Source organism: Mus pahari, chromosome 21 (assembly GCF_900095145.1).
Source record: "Mus pahari chromosome 21, PAHARI_EIJ_v1.1, whole genome shotgun sequence".
Taxonomy (NCBI): Eukaryota; Metazoa; Chordata; class Mammalia; order Rodentia; family Muridae; genus Mus; species Mus pahari.
Window position 1 is genome coordinate 55,370,036 of NC_034610.1, and position 21,237 is coordinate 55,391,272.

General features: G+C 35.2%; 1 protein-coding gene across 1 annotated transcript in view; it reads left to right on the forward strand.

The window, feature by feature from the left end:
* Trdn (triadin) overlaps nucleotides 1-21,237 on the forward strand; it is a 398,410-nt gene that overhangs the window by 128,289 nt on the left and 248,884 nt on the right. The window contains exon 10 of the mRNA XM_029532915.1: nucleotides 19,011-19,082. Within this exon, the coding sequence (XP_029388775.1) occupies nucleotides 19,011-19,082 (72 nt within the window). The remainder of the gene's footprint in view (nucleotides 1-19,010; nucleotides 19,083-21,237) is intronic.

A 21,237-nucleotide genomic window follows, 5' to 3' on the forward strand; every position in this document is an offset into this window, starting at 1 on the left:
TCTGTATAGCTCTGCTAGACTTGTTACTCACTGCGCAGCCCAAGTTTGCCTCAAACTCACAGCAATCCTCCTGTGTCAGCCTCTCCAAGTATTGAAATTACAAATTTGTGCTACTATTCTCGGTTTAGGAATGAGTTTTTGAGTAGATAGAATTGATAGAAGAAATAAAATTAGTAGTTAGTGAACTAAGTAGCAAACAAACTAAACTAGACGCAGGACCTCTGTGACTATGCTTCCTGCTAAGTTACAACATACTCTACTCCAATATCTGCCTTTTGCCTTTGCACTAAGTTATTTACAACTATTTATATTATCCTTTGGAAATATTCAGCCATATATTTTACTCAGCAATTCTGTTTGGTGATTAATATGTTGTTTGTAGGGATGAAGAAATGCCACCAACAACTCCATTTTATCTTCATTTTCCAGTGTTTAGTTATTTAGCATTTTGTAGCATAGAAGCTGTGTCTTTCCTACAGACAATAGACAGAGAAATATCACTATAGACCACCAGGTAACCTACTGAGGATATTTAAAGTCTGTTCTAAAATGATGTAAAAAGGAACAAAAATCCAGAGTAATTTGAAAAACAGTGGATAATCAAAACTTCTTGGAAAAATCAAACTAATGACTTAATGTTCTATATGGTAGTCACACAACACTTAATCCTGTTCCATGCACTATAATACATGAACCTGATTATATAAAGCATGAATTTTACCAGAGGACCATGATATTTCATGTTATTATATTTCCTGAAGACACTGATAAATTATGTATATTATTTCAAGTCATAAAATACTATCAGTTATACTCAATTTAAATCAGGAAGAAAGATTAGGTGACTGCCAAATATGCCATTCATCTGTAAATGTAATTGTGAATTTAACTGCAACATACAGCCCATTAAATAACCATTGTTAACTATTAACATGCCACCACTTTATCCTTTATCAATGACACATTTAAATTTCAGCCTCACTCCTATTGTCAATTCAGCCTCACGCCTATTGTCGAAGAGATACAGGGGTATACTATTTTTACTCAAGTATCCTGTAAAAGTACTTTTTTCTTTTGAGGAAATATTTTAAGTTCCTTTCTCTTCTTGATGGTATATTCATTTTTACTTGACTCTTTAGGCTTTTCTAGTTTCTCTGTTCTGATTAGAAACTGAATAGTTTCATGTGTCAGAAAAAAAAAAATAGAGGAGAGTCTTTTCCACCATAGTAGAGACAAATATTGGGTCAGGCTGCTGCAGAAACCCTTCATTTTACTGAGACTTTGGTGGTGTGGGAATTGTTTAACAGGTTGTGAAAAAGTGACAGATGGCTTAATTTCATATGAATTAATTCTTTGTCTATTGCAGAAACAGCCCTGTTTTTGAAACACCATATTAGAAAGTTCTCTGTTTGGTTAAAAGGATGACTGAGTAGATAATATGTATAAGGTCAGGATTTCTGGTGATTAGAACTTGCACAAAGGCCACATGTGTGTGATGACTACCTGTAAACCCAGTCCTCAAAGAGAAAAGACAGGGACATTCCCCAGGAGAAGCAGGTTAGTTTCCAGTTCTTGGAGAGACCTTGCCTTAATATATACAGACAAAAGTCTCCATGGAGTGCTCCCAATGTCATTTTGGGCCTCTATGTTTTTATATGCACGCACATACAGGCATGCAAAAATATTTCTCATATTACCATTGAAAATGAAAAAAAAAAAAACAACAACTAAGAACTTTTCTGTGTGAGGCAGAATTGGATCTGACGGAAAGGCCTGGTAGCTGTTCCTTTAATAATTGTGAGGATCTTGAGCAGTGATGGTATTGAGGGGACTCTGGTGACTCATGGGTCATTTCCTTCAGTTCTCACAGAGCTCTGTAAGTGGTCTTATAACTTGACCTCAGTCAAGTAAGAATTGACCTGAGAAGGGAGCTCCAGAATTTGTTCAGATGGCTGTATACTATTTCTAGGACTCTAGCAGAATTAAAAAGCTAGTTTTAAAAGATTGCCAACATCTTTTTCTGTCACTTAGTTTGCTACGTTACACAGTTTATAGCAAATAGATCGTTTTTGTTATAATGAACATCAGATGATTGCTTCTAAATCTTATCAATATAGTTGCTAAAGAAATTGTATAGTTTGCTGGTAATGTTCATGTCCCTATGTTAATATACTAAGGAAAGGAATGTGGTGCAAGACCTGCAAAGGAATAGACCGATAACACCATGCATAAGAGCACATGTAATTTAACATTATGTTCTATGAGTATAGAGTAAGGCAGAAATGTGATCTGATAGAAGATCATGTTGTATCAGGATTAGATTTCTAAGCTTAGTGCCATAGTTACCACATATTATGATAAGAGAGAACATGGAGTAAATTTGTCTGTTAGGGTGAATGTGGGTCTTGAAATTATTGATAATGAAAACAAGAGATTGAAGTAGTTTGGAATTGACTTAGCCATCAACTGTGCCATCTGCTGTCAACCAAATGTGATAAGAAAATGAAGAAACGTCATTTTTCATGTTTTTATAGTTTATAAGAAAATCAAGCCTCTTACCTACTATGAAGTAAATTTGCTGTTCTACTTGTGAATAATTTATTAACAAAGCTAAACTTAGTGACTTTGCCTCTGACAAACATAATCTCATATTTCCAGGTCTCCACATGCATTCTTGAGATTAGTAATTAAAAAGGACTTGTGTTCTAATTTTGAGTAAGTCATTAAACTGTGTCAGATTTCTGAAAAATAATTTTGTATATAAAATATAAAACATCACATTAAGAAATTGAACTGTAATCCTTTTGCTTAAGAAGTATTATATCTTAAATCTACCAATATTATTTTCTTTTTTTTTTTGCTAGATATTTTCTTCATTTACATTTCAACTGCTATCCCCTCTCCTAGTTTCCTCTCTGAAAGTCCCCTATGCCCCCTGCCCTGCTTCCCAATCCACCCACTCCTGCTTCCTGGCCCTGGCATTTCCCTGTATTGGGGCATATAATCTTCACAAGACCAATGGCCTCTCCTCCCATTAATGGCAGACTAGGCCATCCTCTGCTACATATGCAACTAGAGACACAAGCTCTGTGGGAGTACGGGTTAGTTCATATTGTTCTTCCTCTTATATGGTTGCAGACACCTTTAACTCCTTTGGTACTTTCTCTAGCTCCTACATTGGGGGACCTGTGTTCTATTTAATAGATGAATGTGAGCATCCACATCTGTATTTGCCAGGCACTGGCATAGCCTCACAAGAGATAGCTATATCAGGGCCTGTCAGCAAAATCTTACTGGCATATGCAATAGTGTCTGGGTTTGGTGGTTGTTTGTGGGATGAACCCCCAAGAGGGGCAGTTTCTGGATGTTCATTCCTTCTATCTCACCTCTGAATCTAGTCTCTGTAATTCCTTCAGTGGGGTTCCCCATTCTTAGAAGGAATGAAGTATTGACACTTTGGTCTTCCTTCTTCTTCAGTTTCATGTGTTTTGCAAATTGTATCTTGGGTATTCTAAGTTTCTTGGATAATATTCACTTATCAGTGAGTGCATATCATGTGTGTTCTTTTGTGATGGGGTTACCTCACTCAAGATGATATCCTCCAGATCCATCCATTTGTCTAAGAATTTCATAAATTCACTGTTTTTAATAGCTGAATAGTATTCCATTGTGTAAATGTACCACATTTTTCTCTAACCATTCTTCTGTTGAGGGACAGCTTGGTTCTTTCCAGCTTCTGGCTATTATAAATGAGGCAGTTATGAACATAGTAGATAGAGCATGTGTCCTTATTACACGTTGGAACTTCTTCTGGGTATATGCCCAGGAAAGGTATTGCTGGATCTTCTGGTAGTACTATGTCCAATTTTCTGAAGAATCACCAAACTGGTTTCCAGAGTGGTTGTACAAGCTTGCAATGACACCAGCAATGGAGGAGTGTTCCTCTTTTTCCACATCCTCACCAGCAACTGCTGTCACCTGAATTTTTGATCTTAGCCATTCTGATTGGTGTGAGGTGGAATCTCAGGGTTGTTTTGATTTGCATTTCACTGATGATTGAGGATGTTGAACATTTTTTCAGGTGTTTCTCAACCATTCGATATTCTTCAGTTGAGAATTCTTTATTTAGCTCTGTACCCCATTTTTTAATGGGGTTTTTTGAGTTTCTGGAGTCCTGTTTCTTGAGTTCTTTGTATATATTGGATATTAGTTCCCTATCAGATTTATTATTGGTAAAGATCCTTTCCCAATCTGTTGGTGGCCTTTTTGTCTTATTGACAGTGTCCTTTGACTTACAGAAGCTTTGCAATTTTATGAAGTCCCATTTGTAGATTCTCAATCTTACAGCACAAGCCATTGCTGTTCTGTTCAGGAATTGTTCCCCTGTGNCCATATCTTCAAGGCTTTTCCCCATTTTCTCCTCTATCAATTTCAGTGTCTCTGGTTTTACGTGGAGTTCCTTGATCCACTTAGACTTGAGCATTGTACAATGATATAAGAATGGATCAATTTGCATTCTTCTACATGATAACCACCAGTTGAACCAGCACCNTTTGTTGAAAATGCTGTCTTTTTTTCCATTGGATGGTTTTAGCTCCTTTGTCAAAGATCAAGTAACCATAGGTGTATTGGTTCATTTCTTGGGCTTCAGTTCTATTCCACTGAATAGAAGTACTACATCCGGTCTGTCACTATACCAGTACCCTGCAGTTTTTATCACAGTTGCTCTGTAGTACAGCTTGGGGTGAGACACGGTGATTCTACCAGAAGTTCTTTGATTGTTGAGAATAGTTTTTGCTATCCTAGGTGTTTTGTTATTCCAGATGGATTTGAAAATTGTCCTTTCTAACTTGGCAAAGAATTGAGTTGGAATTTTGATGGGGATTGCATTGAATCTGTAGATTGCTTTCAACCAGATAGCCATCTTTACTATATTAGTCCTACCAATCTATTAGCATGGGAGATCTTTCCATCTTCTGAGATCTTCTTCAATTTCTTTCCTCAGAGTCTTGAAGTTCTTATAGTATAGATCATTTACTTCCTGAGTTAGAATCATACCAAAGTGTTTTTTTATTATTTGTGACTATTATGAATGGTGTTGTTTCCCTAATATGTTTCTCAGCCTGTTTATCCTTTGTGTAGAGAAATGCCACTGATATTTTTGAGTAAATTTTATATGCAGCTACTGCACTAAAGCTGTTTATCAGGTTTAGGAGTTCTTGGGTGGATTTTTTAGGGTCATTTGTATATACTATCATATCATCTGCAAATAGTGATATTTTGACTTCTTACTTTCCAATTTGTATCTCCTTGATCTCCTTTTGTTGTCTAATTGCTCTAAGAATTCAAGTACTATATTGAATAAGTTGAGAGAAAGTGAGCAGCCTTGTCTAGTCCCTGATTTTACTGGGATTTCTTCAAGTTTCTGTCCAGTTAGTTTGATGTTGGCTACTGGTTTGCTGAATATTGCTTTTATTTTGTTTAGGTATGGGCCTTGAAATCCTGATCTTTCCAAGACTTTTATCATGAATGGGTGTTGGATTTTATAAAATGCTTTCTCAGTATCTAATGAGAAGATCATGTGGTTTTTGTCTTTGATTTTGTTTATATAGTGGATTATGTTGATGGATTTCCATATATTAAACCATCACTGCATCTCTTGGTTGAAGCCTACTTGATCATGATGGATGATCATTTTGATGTGTTCTTGGATTCAGTTGGTGAGATTTTGGGGAGGGGGGCGGTGGTAGTGGTGTGGGTTCGAGACAGGGTTTCTCTATATAGCCCAGGCTCTCCTGGAACTCACTCTGTAGACCAGGCTGGCCTCAAACTCAGAAATCTGCCTACCTTTGCCTCCCAAGTGCTGGGATTAAAATCATGCACCACCACCACCTGGCATGGTTTGTGAGAATTTTATTGAGTATTTTAGAATTAATGTTCATAAGTGAAATTGTTCTGAAGTTCTCTTTCTTTATTGGGTCTTTATGTGGTTTAGTTATCAGAGTAATTGTGGCTTCATAGAATGAATTGAGTAGAGTACCTTCTGTTTCTATTTTATGGAATAGTTTGAGGAGAATTGGAATTAGGTCTTCTTTGAAAGTCTGATAGAACTCTGCACTAAACCCATCTGTTCCTGGACTTTTTTTTTTTTTGGTTGGGAGACTATTAATGACTGCTTCTATTTCTTTAGGGGAAATGGGACTGTTTATATTGTTAATCTGATCCTGAGTTAACTTTGTTACCTGGTATCTGTTTAGGATATTGTCCATTTCATCCAGGTTTTCCAGTTTTGTTGACTTTGCCTTTTGTAGTAGGGATCTGATGATGTTTTGGATTTCCTTTGGTTCTGTTGTTATGTCTCCTTTTTCATTTCTGATTTTGTTAATTAGGAAACTGTCCCTGTGCCCTCTATTTAGTCTGGTGAAGGGTTTATCTGTCTTGTTGATTTTCTCAAAAAAAAAAAAAAATTTCCTGGTTTTGTTGATTCTTTGTAGAGTTCTTTTTGTGTCTGCTTGGTTGATTTCAGCCCTGAGTTTGATTACTTCCTGCCATCTGTACCTCTTGGGTGAATTTGCTTCCTTTTGTTCTCGAGCTTTTTGGTGTGCTCTCAAAATGCTAGTGTATGCTTTCTCTAGCTTATTTTTGGAGGCACTCAGAGCTGAGTTTTCCTCTTAAGACTGCTTTCATTGTGTTCCATAAGTTTGGGTATGTTGTGGCTTCATTTTCTTTAAACTAAAAGTCTTTAATTTCTTTATTTTTTTCCTTGACCAAACTATCATTGAGTAGAGTGTTTTTTCAGCTTCCACGTGAATGTTGGCTTTCTATTTTTTATGTTGTTATTGAAGATCAGCCTTAGTACATGGGTGATTTGATGCATGGGATAATTTCATTATTTTTGTATCTGTTGAGGCATGTTTTGTGACCACTTATATGATCAGTTTTGGAGAAGGTATTGAGAAGAATTTTTTTTTTTTTTGATAAAATGTTCTGTAGATACCTGTTAAATCCATTTGTTTTTTAACTTCCGTTAGTTTCACTCTGTCTCTGTTTAGTTTCTGTTTCCAGGATCTGTCTATTGATGAGAGTGAGGTGTTGAAGTCTCCCACTATTATTGTGTAAGGTACAATGTGTGCTTTGAGCTTTACTATAGTTTCTATAATGAATATGGGTGCCCTTGCATTTGGAGCATAGATATTCAGAATTTAGATTTCATCTTGGAAGGTTTTCTCTTTGATGAGTATGAAGTACCCCTCCTTTTTTTTTTTTTTATAACTTTGGGTTGAAAGTTGATTTTATTCGATGTTAGAATGGCTACTCCAGCTTGTTTCTTTGGACTATTTGCTTGGAAAATTGTTTTCCAGCCTTTTACTCTGAGGTAGTGTCTGTGTTTTCCCCTGAGGTGGGTTTCTTGTATGCATCCAAATGTTGGGCCCTGTTTAAGTAGCAGATCTGTTAGCTATGTCTTTTTATTGCAGAATTGAGTCCCTTGATATTAAGAGATATTAAGGAAAAGTAATTGTTGCTTCCTATTATTTTTTGTTGTTAGAGTTGTGATTCTGTTCTTGTGGCTGTTATTTTAGGTTTGTTGAAAGAATACTTTCTTGCTTTTTCTAGGGCATAATTTCCCTCCTTGTGTTGGAGTTTTCCCTTTATTATCCTTTGAAGTACTCGATTCGTGGAAAGATATTGTATGAATTTGGTTTTGTCATGGAATACTTTGATTTTTCCATCTTTGGTAATTGAGAGATTTCCTGGGTATAGTAGCCTGGGCTGACATTTGTGTTCTCTTAGGGTCTGTATAACCTCTTTCCAGGATCTTCTGGATTTCATAGTCTCTAGTTAGAAGTCTGGTGTAATTCTAATAGGTCTGCCTTTATATTTTTCTTGACCTTTTTCCCTTATTGCTTTTAATATTGTCTTTATTTAGTTTATTTGTTGTTCTGATTATTATGTGTTGGGAGGAATTTCTTTTCTGGTCCAATCTATTTGGAATTCTGTAGGCTTCTTGTATGTTCATGGGCATCTCTTTCTTTAGATTAGGGCAGTTTTCTTCTATAGTTTTGTTGAAGATATTTACTGGCCCTTTAATTTGAAAAAATCTTCATTCTCATCTATACCTGTTATCCTTAGGTTTGTTCTTCTCATTGTGTCCTGGATTTCCTGGATGTTTTGAGTTGGGACCTTTTTGCATTTTTAATTCTCTTTGATTGTTGTGTTCATGTTTTCTATGTGTTCTGCACCTGAGATCCTCTCTTCCATCTTTTGTATTTTGTTGCTAATGCTATGGTTCCTGATTTCTTTCCTAGGATTTCTATCTCCAGAGTTTTTTCCCTTAGGGTTTTCTTTTTTGATTCTACTTCCATTTTTAGATCTTGGTGGGTTTTGTTCAGTTCCATCACCTGTTTGGTTGTGTTTTATGTAATTCTTTAAGGAATTTTTCTGTTTCCTCTTTAAGGACTTTTACTTGTTTAGCAGTGTTTTCTTGTAATTCTTTGATTGATTTTTATGCTTCCTCTTTAAGGACTTCTACCCCTTTTATCAGTGTTCTCCTGTATTTCTTTAAGTGAGTTATTAATGCCCTTCTTAAAACCCTGTGTCAGCATCATGAGATATGATTTTAAATCTGAATCTTGCTTTTCGGGTGTTTTGGGGTATCCAGGACTTGCTGTGGTGGGAGTACTGGATTCTGATGATGCAGAGTGGTCTTGGTTTCTGTTAGAATGATTCTTACATTTGCCTTTTACCATCTGGTATTCTCTGGTGTTAGATTATCTAGCTGTCTCTGGCTGGAGCTTATTCCTCCTTCGATTCTGTTTGCCTCTGTCAGCACTCCTAAGAGTCCAACTCTCTCTTGAGTCCCAGTGGTCAGAGCACCCTTTCAGGCCACCTCTCCTCTAGTGGGGAAGGTGTACAGAGGTCTGGAGCTCAACTCTTCCTCTAGGCCTGAAAGGACCTTGTCCAAGAAGCTCTGTTGCTTCTGTATCCACATGCTCTCCTGTGAGGACTGGTCTCTGAGAGACATGAGATAGAAGATGGCACTCTCACATGAACCCTGGAATCAGATCCCTCCCTGAAGGCCAACTCTCCTCTGGTGGAGAAGCTGTGCAGAGGTCTGGGTCTCAGCTCTGCCTCCTGGCTGCCTCCTGGCTGAAGATGAAGTCCTGAAGCGACCCTGTTGCTTCTGCGGCCAGTGTGCTCTCCTGCGTGGACTGGTCTTTGAGAGACCTGGGATACAAGATCAAAATTTACCAATATTCAATTATTCATTATAACAATTACTTGATTAGTCAATAATATTATTGTAAACAATTTATCTATATTAATGATCAATGAACAAAATGAATAATATCTTAATAGCATTTAGCCAGTATGTTAGCCTTGATTTTAAGAGGTATACCTCAATATATAAATGAAATCAGAAATATAACTCCAATATGTGCTACATAGTTTTATTTGAAATAACATATATTGAATTCAATGTAATTGTGTTCCTCACTTACTTACAAACATCATACATTAAACATTTTCCAAGCAGAAAATTTTATCCTATAACCACCCTTAACATTTAATATCACAGAGAATGTGCACACTCAATTCCATAAAGATGGATAGATATTTTTATACTTAAAAAGACTCCATAGTCTTAATTTGAATTTACTATCTTTCGATAATAATTCCAACCTATAGTCAAGATGTGTGATACATGTATTTTAAGTCACCCTCATGGGAAATATAGTAAAACATCCATTATTAATATTATCTTATTATATTATAGAATATAGAATGTAAAATATTTTATTTAATTGATATGGCATAATATGTATAATAGATTTCTCCACCATAATTACATATAACTGTCCTATAATATGAATCTTCCATTATTTGAAAAGTCTTACCCACGTAGTATATTTTAGACTTCCTCTAAGATTAATTTATATAGCTTTAAATACTTTATTCATTCTCTGTTCCTTCAGCTGTTTTTAAATAGTCATACACAAATGCAATTTGAGTTTGTAGAAAGATGTAAATGTTCCAATTCTGTACATTTGGCTCATTATTGTAAAAAAAAATCACATGAAATTTTCAAGTCCTCCAACTTCTTTGATTTTTCTCAGTAAAACACGGGCCACCTTTATGGTTAGAAATATTCATGTTACATGTATGGAAGTGAAAGTGTTTAGATTAAAACATACAACAATCATATATTCTTGGAGTTAGGGGAAAACATTAGATATTTAGAATATATTAAAATATTATATTATGTGTGAACTGTTTCATGAATACTTAATATTTTAGCTTGAGCTTAGACAATTCTACAACCTATAGACAAACATATTAATGTTTCACTGAAGTGATGGATATTATAGTCTAAACAATTAATAATCTTCCTCCAATAATGATTAAACAATTTAGATTTGCAAGTAATTGAAATAATAGTTTTCTTACATGTTTTTGAAAGTATTTCCCATTCTACTAATAACTAAAAATATAAAATTCAGTTTATACATATTAAGATATTCTCAGTACAGCATGCTAATTCAGCAATTAGCTTTCATGCATTCCTTGATTTGCTCCTTCAATTAGCCATTCATTTCACCTTAATAAATATTTTTATTTAATTAATAGACATTAACAATCACAATAGGTATAGTGTACTCTATGTAGACTTAAAATAAATTGAAAATGAATAAAATCATTAATGCCTGGTGAATCATCGAGTAAAGCATATGTTATATTAGGGGCAGTCAAGTACTGCCATGAGTGTATTAATATGGAGTCAAATCAAAAAACTGTAAACAATAAATATTTGAATAATGGCTAGAATTAACTATGTTATAAGCAGTTTCATCACTAAAAAGCTGTAATTCTTCAGATGTGAATAGAATTTATTGAATGATTACATAGTAAATGGGGCATATGTGTTCTGTACATATAAAAAAGTTATTAAATTAATGTCAGCTTTTTTGTGTGTTACTAGCTCCCACTATGTTGCCCACAGTATTGAACCTCCAGGGTTCAAATGACCCTTCCATTCTCAATGTACCTATGTTTCACTTATGTAAGTTCACAGCAGGACCCAGATCTTGTCTTAATTATTATTTTTAGTTGAAAAAGCAATCAGTCTAATTTGGCTCATTAATATCTCTGCTTGCCATCTACACTTATCCTTTACACTAAAAGAAAATTATAAATACTATTTACTTCTTACCTGAAACTTTCCTTTTCCTCAGCACATGAGAAACAAATATGAGGTTGGCCTCTGGGCTCCACATAAACACACATCTGTACATCCATATATACCTAGACACTATGTGAAGAAATAATGCTGAAAGTCTTGAGAATAGCCCATTTAACACATTTTTTTTCCTGTGGAAAGAGTCATGTCTTCTGGAGATCAATTGAAGAAGGTGCTGAACCTCCTCTGTGGTTTAATACAAGCCTAGGTCTAAGGCTAGCCCAAAAAACCCCACCAAAACTACTTTACTATAGAACATAAACAGATCTTTCGAGGATAATGAATTATGCATGGCATCAAGATAACTGTCATTTACTATGACTTTCTTAAAGAAACAAAAGAATAACATAAAGTAAACAAACAAACAAACAAACAAAATCTCTTTAATTTAAAACTGAGTTTGAACTCAATATGTGTCCTTGGTTTATGTAATTATGCTTCCAGAGACCACTGTCTCTCTTTAGATCTATGGAGTGGGAATGGCTAACTTCAAAGTACTCTCTATAACCCTAGATTCTACAATTAGGATTCTCTGTATCTGTTTCTGTTACATCAGAACACCAGGGATTCTGACATTAACAAGGCATAAAATAAATAGAACAATAATAAAACGGGAATCAATCTCATTTTCTTTCATTAGTTAGCTGTTCCTTGGGAAGTTATTTTTACTTCTTTTATTTGATAGGAGGACATAAAACATTAATATTACCTTTATCATTTTTAATCAAAAGAATGTATGAAATATGTATTTGGTTCCCATTTTTTGCTTTCCATCAAAGTGAATAGGCAAATATAGAATAACGTGGATATATTAGAGAAGACTTTTATCAGGAGTCAAAGAAACTACACAAAAGCATTATTGCTTTGGTGATGCTCCATTATTGAAAAGGGTGAAACTTTTGGGGTTTTACATACCTGAGAGTAGAATGGTGTAGCCAATGTAGGATTTCCACTTCAATAATAATAATAATAATAATAATAATAATAATAATAATAATAATAATAATAAACCTAAAAGTAAAACATCTTAAGAATGAAGTAACTCACAAGTTGTATCGTTGGGTGCCCCTAACAAATTATATGTAGACTGACCTTTAGTGCACCTCTTTGCATATACACTGGAAAAGTGGTAGAGATGGCTGAGCTAGTTTTTAATAAAATCAAGTAGTTTGGAAAATGGAAAATCTGCTCTTCTTTCTCCACTGGTATCTCAATTTGCTGTCAGATGTTCAAGCATAACTGTGAAGTCATTTCTTTATGTTCCTTGCCTACCATCTGCATCTGTTTAGGTTATATCAGAACACCAGGAAGTCAGACATTAACAAGGCATAAAATATATGGAACAATGATAAAATTGGGAATCAATCTCGTTTTCTTTCACCTACCACATTACATTTATTAGAAAAACCCATTAGATGTATTTGGAAACATACTCTGAACTACCTACTTCTCTAAAACTTAATTTCCTTTGACCATAAGCCAGGCGTGGTGTCGTACACCTTTAATCCCAGCACATTGGAGGCAGAGGCAGGCGGATTTCTGAGTTCGAGGCCAGCCTGGTCTACAAAGAGAAAACCTGTCTCGAAAAATCAAAAAAAAAAAAAATTCCTTTGACCATACACTCAAAATTATCAACCCATGACTGTGAATACCATTCCCTTTAACTATCAAATGGTCACTTTTATTGTAAGGCAGTTATTTATAATTTATCTACTGAATATATTTTTTTTCATTTTATTTAGCACAACTAGCATTTCTGACCTATAAACCAAGGAATTTGTCTGTATGCTATAGTTTTGTTTTTGTGAAGTTATTGGTCAATAATAGGCACTGAGTAAGTATTTACTGCATGAATGTGTGACCTTCCACGCTAGACTATCAACTCTCAACTCTCATCTTACCTTGTTCTTTTCGGTGTCATGCATTTGACTTCTTGAAGCATCTCTTATTGTTTCTTAAAAAAAAAAAAAAAAAAGGTTTTAATTTTGTAAATGCAGAATTGTGTGATCTTTTCAAAGTTCCTATCATGCTAAACTATAAAAGAGCGTCATATGGTTTTTAGGAAGAATACAATACTCAACATATCCTAAGACAATTCTCGAGGCCCATCAAATTTGCACATAACCCCATACAGTTTAGCAGGCTCTTGGAGTCAGCTGTGTCTCAACTATTCCCCCAGTCACTCTCGGGCTCAATACTTTATTTTGGTTACCATGTATTTATGTGATCTGAAAAAATCATTTTGCTTGTTGATCTCAAGCCTTACTTTTGCACTGACATAAGCTTCATGTTAATCGGGCTTGTTCATGTTCAATGATTGTTATTGCTATTATAATCTTCATAAGAAGTTTCCAAAGCCTAGGTAGACTTTATATAATAATCATAATACTTTGAACACATTTATTTGCCTATCACCAAGTTAAGGAAAATATTTTTGCTTGTTGCCTAACCTCTGTAAGAAATTTCTGCCAGGCATTTCCAGGTATTTTATGAATTAATGAATTTCTATAATCTATCTGGACCAGAGCAGCATACAACATCACTATTCTGTGTTCAATTTTTCATTATATCCATGCTTTGTCATATATATATATATATATATATATATATATATATATATATATATATATATATGAGACAAATCAATGCTGACCCTATGTATGCTATGTGAAATGAAAAGAAAGGGCCCCATGAATAGATGGCTATGAATTCACAACACATGAAATCATGAAATACAAACCTTGGAGACTATTCAACAGATCATGTCCAAAATAAGTTATATAGCTTACATCATAAGCTTTGAAACAGATTTTTAATACTAAGAACCTTTGTCACTGAATGAAGGAGTAAATTACTTTTTAAAACAACCAAAGACATCAGTGTAAATAAATCTGAAATTGCATGATTGTGATATAGGGCAAGGAAGAAATTCACAGTGAGAGTAACCTTTCCTCCCACAACAGTATTTTTCTTCTTATTTTCCCATGAAATATGTGTCACTGTCTTTTGAGTGTGTAGCTTCCACATGTTTTAGCTTCTTTTCTTATTCTTTCATTTTCCCTTTCCTTTTTAACATCTTCTCAATTTCTCTCTGGTGTCCTTCCAAATCTCCTGTCTTCCCGTAGGATTGTATACCTTTCTGCTCTGAGAGCCACAGGGGTGACCCTGGGGTTGAAAGGTGATAAGGGAAGGCATAGTTGCCAATGTATGCTGGGCAGTGGATTCCTCTATAAGCAAGTGCTCTAACAATCCAGAGTAGAGGATTGAAATACTCAGTATGGAAAGTCAATGTTGACCCATTAACATGTGTTATTACCATAATTACATGTCCTACCTGAAAATATAAACTAGTGTTCTATTAGCTATATTAATCCTAACTGTAGACTTCATACCTATTTTTACAAGTGACAAAATAGTTACTTTATACAAATTTGTAATATAATTTTGTTTTCAAATAAGTTATTGTTATTTCCTTTTGTATAGAATGTTTTCATTTGCTTTCAGTCATACATGTATAAATGTCTTCAGTGAACCCACAAATTGGTTGAGATAGGATTTTTAAATCTAAACCCTTTTATTTTTAAAACATGTAAGTGAATTTTAACTCAATGAGTAGTGATTTTTACAGGTTTTTCCATCCAGAATTCATGGTTCTATGTAGACTGTAGGACAGGAAGTCTTACCAAAGTATTCACCATCTAATTTAACTTCAATACCTCAATTCAAATGCAGTGAAGGACTACAGCATGAAGTCTTTGTAAGACCTCAGAGGCAACCTTTTTCTTAACCATTGGTACACAATGTATGGAGCTGACTTCACTATGATGTAGAAAGACTAAACTTTCATACAGTGAATTGTATCTTCCTTCCTGCAATCTGAATTTAACTCCTAACTTCCCAGTTCACTTGAGAACTTGGGTCATCATAATCTTCATTTTAGTAAAGAAAATGTCAATCACTCAGATGCTGAATATATGTAAACTATGTCCTATAGACACTGATTAACTCCAAAACAATAAAATTGACTTATGTGACAAAAAAACATAAAAAAACCAACCAATTCTAAAATATTGGCAGCTTATAAACAGGTCATTCAGGTATTATGGAAGTAAGCCAGACAAAATCATGCAAGGTACAGAAATAAAGCCAACTCAACATGTTTGGGATTTTTCAAGCAAATGCTTTTAAAATGAAGGACTCCATTAGAGTCACAATGTACAATTCAAGAATCTAAATGTTTTCTTTAGAGAGTAGCAATAGTCAGAATCTCCAAAGGAGTACATATCTAATAAAATTATAAGCCTTTCCTATAAATGAATCCTAGTATCTGTCATATTCAATTTTAGCTTTGTTTTTGTTTTCTTACTTCAAAAGTTAGCTTCAAATCCCCTTGTATAATTAGATGGGATTTAAATTGTAAATACATTCTGGGACAAAGAAGTAACATTTTGAGTCTTTTGTATGAATTAGATACTTCATAATTTAATCCTCTTAATACCCTATTCTCACATATAATTTCCCAAACTAAGAATTGGCAAAGTTGTGAGACTTTCAAGTTTGCTCTGCCTGTAGTTGGTAGATCTTAACTCTCACTATATTGAGCTTCTAATTTATAATTTTAGTAACACTTAGCTGATTAATTTGGGTTCGTCATAACAAGTGTATTTTAGGTTAATAATTTCTCTATTAGGGCTATCTACTCCTACTCTAATGGAGGAAAGCAGCAGTTTGGCATCTCCTATTTTTTTCTTGTGGTCGTATTTCCTCATTGTGCTAGCTGCATTGTAACCAAACAGTTAGCCATTTTATTATTTTGAATGAATGTGTATGTGCATGTGCATGAATGTGTGCACACACACTCACATGTAAACATGCTCATTTATCTGAGTGAATATGCACAGGCTACAGTGTGAGTTTGAAGGATAGGGGAAAAGTCAAGTGTTAGTCCTTGTCTTTCAGGGCAGGATCCATTTGTCGCTATGTAAGCCAGGCAAACTGACCTGTGAAAATCGAGAGATGCTGATTCCTTCACATCTGTCTTTGATATGTTATTATTGTTTTAAAACTTCAGTCCTTTAAGACATCCAAATACCTCTTTCAAATTTCCTCTCTAATATTTCACAGTCACTTAACTGTGGGCTCCCATAAAATAAATTTAAAAAAAATTAAATAACTTACATACTTTTTTATTCTGGAAGGAAGAACCAGTGCCAGATGCCAGATAGAAGTCAATATTAGACTAAAGCTAAATCAAGATTCAACATTGTAGAAAGTTCAATGCTTAATATCTAGTACCCACTCAGATCATAGGGGCTCAAAAGGGCCTTCAAAGTTACACTTCTCTGGCTCTGGTATCCACAGCACAGTTTTCTCCTATATTAATGTGCTGCACTTCTACCAATAGTGTTTTCTAGGTAATCTTTAGGTACTCTACATGCTACATGGTGCCAAACCTTAACTTTTCTCCCCCATCCCTTCTATCTTTTAGCTTCTACTACATCTGTATCTGAACCTTCACTCATAGCTTTCCATAGTGCCAAGCTTCATCTATTCTTCATAACCCCTTCATGCCTTCAAAAACTAATACCACCTGGGGACGCTTACATATTACTAAGTTTGGTATCCCATACAAGGTGCAGCTCTGGACCACAGCTTCCCAGAAACACTTCCCAGAAGAGTTTATGTCAGTGGTTCCAGTTCTTTCTTAATCAAAGCCAATTCAACCAGAAACGCTGATAGAGTCCTTTTGGGACCCTCCAAATTCCCAATAAAACTTTACAAAACCAACCTACATTATCTTCACTGCTCTTATATATTCTAAGTTCACATGATATCTGATTAACCTCTTAACACACAGTAGGTTCTCTGGCTCAAAGTTCAAATGTTGTTTCATAATCCTAAAAACAAATCAACAGGTCTGCAACAGCAATGTCCTAGTCCTTATACCAATTTCTGTCTCTGTTAGGTTTTCTCTTACTGTGATAAAATACCATGGTCATAAACAACTTGGGGAAGAAAGGGCTTATTTCATCTTATATTTCCAGATCACATGTTATCAGTGAGCAAAGTCAGGACAGGAACTCATGGGAGGAACCTGGAAGTAGGAACTGAAGCAGAAGCCATGGAAGAGTATGCTTACTGGCTTGTTCCCCATAGCTTCTCTGCTAAAGACTGCTATCTTACATAATCCAGGACCAGAAGGCCAGGGGTGGCATCACACCCAGTGAACTGAGTCCTCCAGTATCCGTCCTTAATTAAGAAAATGCCCTACAAACTTGTGTACAGGAAATCTGATAGGGGCACTTTCCCAATCGAGATCCCTCTTTTACCCACTATCCTTAGCTTCTGTCAGAATGACAAAAAAATTGCCAGGACATCATCCCATTTCATCATAGCAATGCTGGGATCAAGAATCAATCATGTGGCTTCTGGAAATCAAGCTTTGGTTCTTATGCTTACACAAAAGTGGTTTTGCCTGCTGAGCCTTCTCTCTAAAAGTAGTCAGCCATTTCGCAGAGAATACTAAAGTATTTTGTTGTGAAGAATCTCTTATGAGCAACATTACATAAACACATATACAGGTAGATGGGTACAGATATAGAAAATATAGATGTAGAAGATATAGGTTAGGAATTTTTATGTTATGTATCAGATTTTATTCCCATGCCATGAGAAAAAATAAAAATTTGGTCTTATATTCTTTGGCTATATGATCTGTAATGCACTGGTCTGTGTTGCTTTTTCTTACTTGAATGCATTCATAAGTCATTCAGTATGAAGGTAACAAATAAAAGAAAATGCTGTAATGAATAAAGGCTAGATTCCATTTGATATGAATATGAAGGCATGGCATGTGGTAAGTGTAAAACTGTTTCATTAGCTAAACCATAATTTGCTGCATGGAACTAATTTTCAACAATTTTAAAACTGAAAACCTCTTAGTAAGTAGGCATGTCTGTTAATATTTGATAGTATCTCGTTGTCAGTGAGATTTTCAAAAGTACCAATGCCTCTGTCAATTCCTAGATCAAAACCATATAGCAGGAGCTTATGAGTTGGCAATTAATAATAAAAACTTCATGCAATTAATTTTTATGGATTCATGTGATAGTTAATATTTACAGTTAATGGCTTTAATGGTAGTGGTTAGTTAAAGAAATCACTCAGGGTGGTAAACGACTTGTAAATATTTACGGACTTTTGTAGTTTCACTTGATAATGAGCCCAGGGACTTGAGAAAACCTTTCAAGTTCCCATGAAAGTGAGTATATTTTAACTTAGGCTCATTATTTAGTTACCTGCAGGTCCTTTATTTTGACAGAAGAAAGGTACGATCAAAGGCTACGATTTTTAACCTTCTTTTATTGCCCTACTATATCATTTGAGAGATTATGTTAAATAAAATTGATAATTTCCTGCCGATCAGAATCCCCCTCAGCTTCTATGATTTTCTTTTTCATAACTGAAAGCACACATTGAAAATAAATTGCTTTATCTGAGTACATGTATATTTTCTATTAATGTAATCCAATGGAGGTATCTGACATTATGTATACATTTGTGAAACATAATATGTCCTGAAATAGCAGAAAATATGGTAGAATCTGTGAGAGCATCACCTCTAAGATGTCATCTCAGAACAGTTTTCTCACTGCATAAAAATATTAATTTATAACTTAGAATTATGAATGATGCATACAGGGATTAGATATACCTATTTTAGTTCTGGATGTTAAATGTATTAACATTTTTTTTTTCATCTCCTGCTATACAGGACAAAGCCCAGTTATGCCACCACCACCAATGACACCTTCCAAACCTGCTTTGTCAACACCGGCTCTTGAAGGCAAGTGCTTAGTCTTGTGGTGTTTTCTCCCACATAAATATTTCCATTGCATATTTTTAAAATGAATCTAGAAAAATAAAACAAAATAATAACATTAATAAAATGTCCAATATTTTCTTACACAATTGTATTCATAAGTTAAAGTTTTTTTTCTTGAAATTTCAATTGAAGTCTTTCTAGAATATAAAATTTTCTTAGAATTTCAGATGTTTGAAGTCCATCTTCTTGGAGGAAGACCAGTGAACTACTAGAAAACTAACATCAAAAATTATCAAATGGTCAATATACCTTGCCATCCTATAATTTTAAATTTTAAATTTTAATGCCTTCACTTAGAAAATGTGGCATTTAAACTCTCAGGTGACAGCATCTGAATTTGAGCTCCATATGTTACAAATGATCTAAACTTGGAAATTATTTAAAATGACTTCTCATGAGCTCTGTCTTCTAGATTTTTATTAAAATAGTATGGGCAAACAACATGTGTAAAAGGGATACAATCATATTTAGTTTATAAGTGCCATTGAAACCAGTAGTTATCACCAATAATAATTCTTCAAAATAAGACATTTTTCACAGAAGAAATTTTACTTTTGCTACAATATGAGAAGGTGGGTCAATAATAGCAACAGATAGCCAGAGCTGAAAGATTCATTCTCTCTCTCTCTCTCTCTCTCTCTCTCTCTCTCTCATAAATTAATACTTTTTAGTCTGGTTGCTATCCCCCTTCTGGTCTGCCCTCCAACAGTTCCTCATCCCATTGCTCTTTCCCCATCTCCAATAGGATGTTCTCACCCCATCCCACCCCACCCAGGCAGGCCTCCTTATTCTCTGTGGCCTCAAGTCTCTTGAGGGTTAAGTGTATCTTCTCTCACTGAGGCCAGATCAGGCAGTCCTCTGCTGTATAAGTGATGGGAGCCTCATATCAGCTGGTGTATGCTGCCTGGTTGGTGGCTCAGTGTATGAGAGATCTCAGGGGTCTGGGTTAGTTGAGTCTGCTAGTATTCCTATGGGGTTGCCTCCTCTACAACTTCTTACAGCCTTTCTCCAATTCAACCATAGAGATCCCCACTTCAGTCCATTGGTTGTGTGTAAGTATCTTTTTCTGACTCAGTCAACTGCCTGTTGGACCTCTCAGAGGACAACCACATAAGGCTCCTTGTATGTAATCAAACCATAGTATCAGTAATAGTGTTAGGTCTTGGAGCCATCCCTTGAGATGGGTCACAATTTGGGCCAGTCACTGGACCTACTTTCCCTCAGCCTCTTCTCCATTTTTGTCCTGTTAGTTTTTTCACACAGAAATAATTCTGGGTCAGACTTTTTGACTCTGGTATGGAGACCTATCCCACCACTTGATGCCCAGTCTTTCTACTGGAGGTAGATGCTGCAAGTTCCCTCTCCCCACTGTTGGGCATTTCAACTCAAAAGTCCCTTCCTTTTGAGTCCTGAGGATCTTTTGTCTCTCAGGACTCGGGTACATTCTAGAGTGTCTTCCTACCTCCTGAGGTTGCCTGTTTCCATTCATTCTGCTGGCCCTCAGGGCTTCATACCTGTTCTTCCACCCAATACCTTATGTTGTTCTCCTTTTACTCTTCCCCGCATCTCCCAAACAATGCCCTCTGTCCTCCACAATTTCAAACAAACATTTTTAAAATAGCAAATAAGAGGAGAAAAAAGTCACTGCAATTAGTTTTGCTAGAGCTTTAGTCATTTCTTCAAGTCTTATCCATTTGTGATTTTAAGTGATTTTAAAGTAATGTATAAATAGGGTAAATTCCAACAATGGGATTTATATTGAAAATTGTTGGAAATTCACTACTTAGTTAAAAAAATATCATCCCTCCAGTCTAATTCAGTTTAGAGATATAAAAGCACAAGTAATTAAAGTTAATACATGGCTAATGTTTTATGAGTATGCCAATGGAAATCTTTTCCATCACCTCCTTTCAACCATTCATTTCCTCTATACTGAACGTCTTTGTTTGTGCACAGACATCCCATCCTACTTTCACATTCTGCCCACATGGACTAATAGTTGGTCAATTGTTTCTGATTTCTGTACACAGCCATGACATGCTCATATTGATGACATTTCATAAATGAGGTGGTCTGTATATACGGGGAAAAAAAACATCAAGAGCCCAGGTTTTGG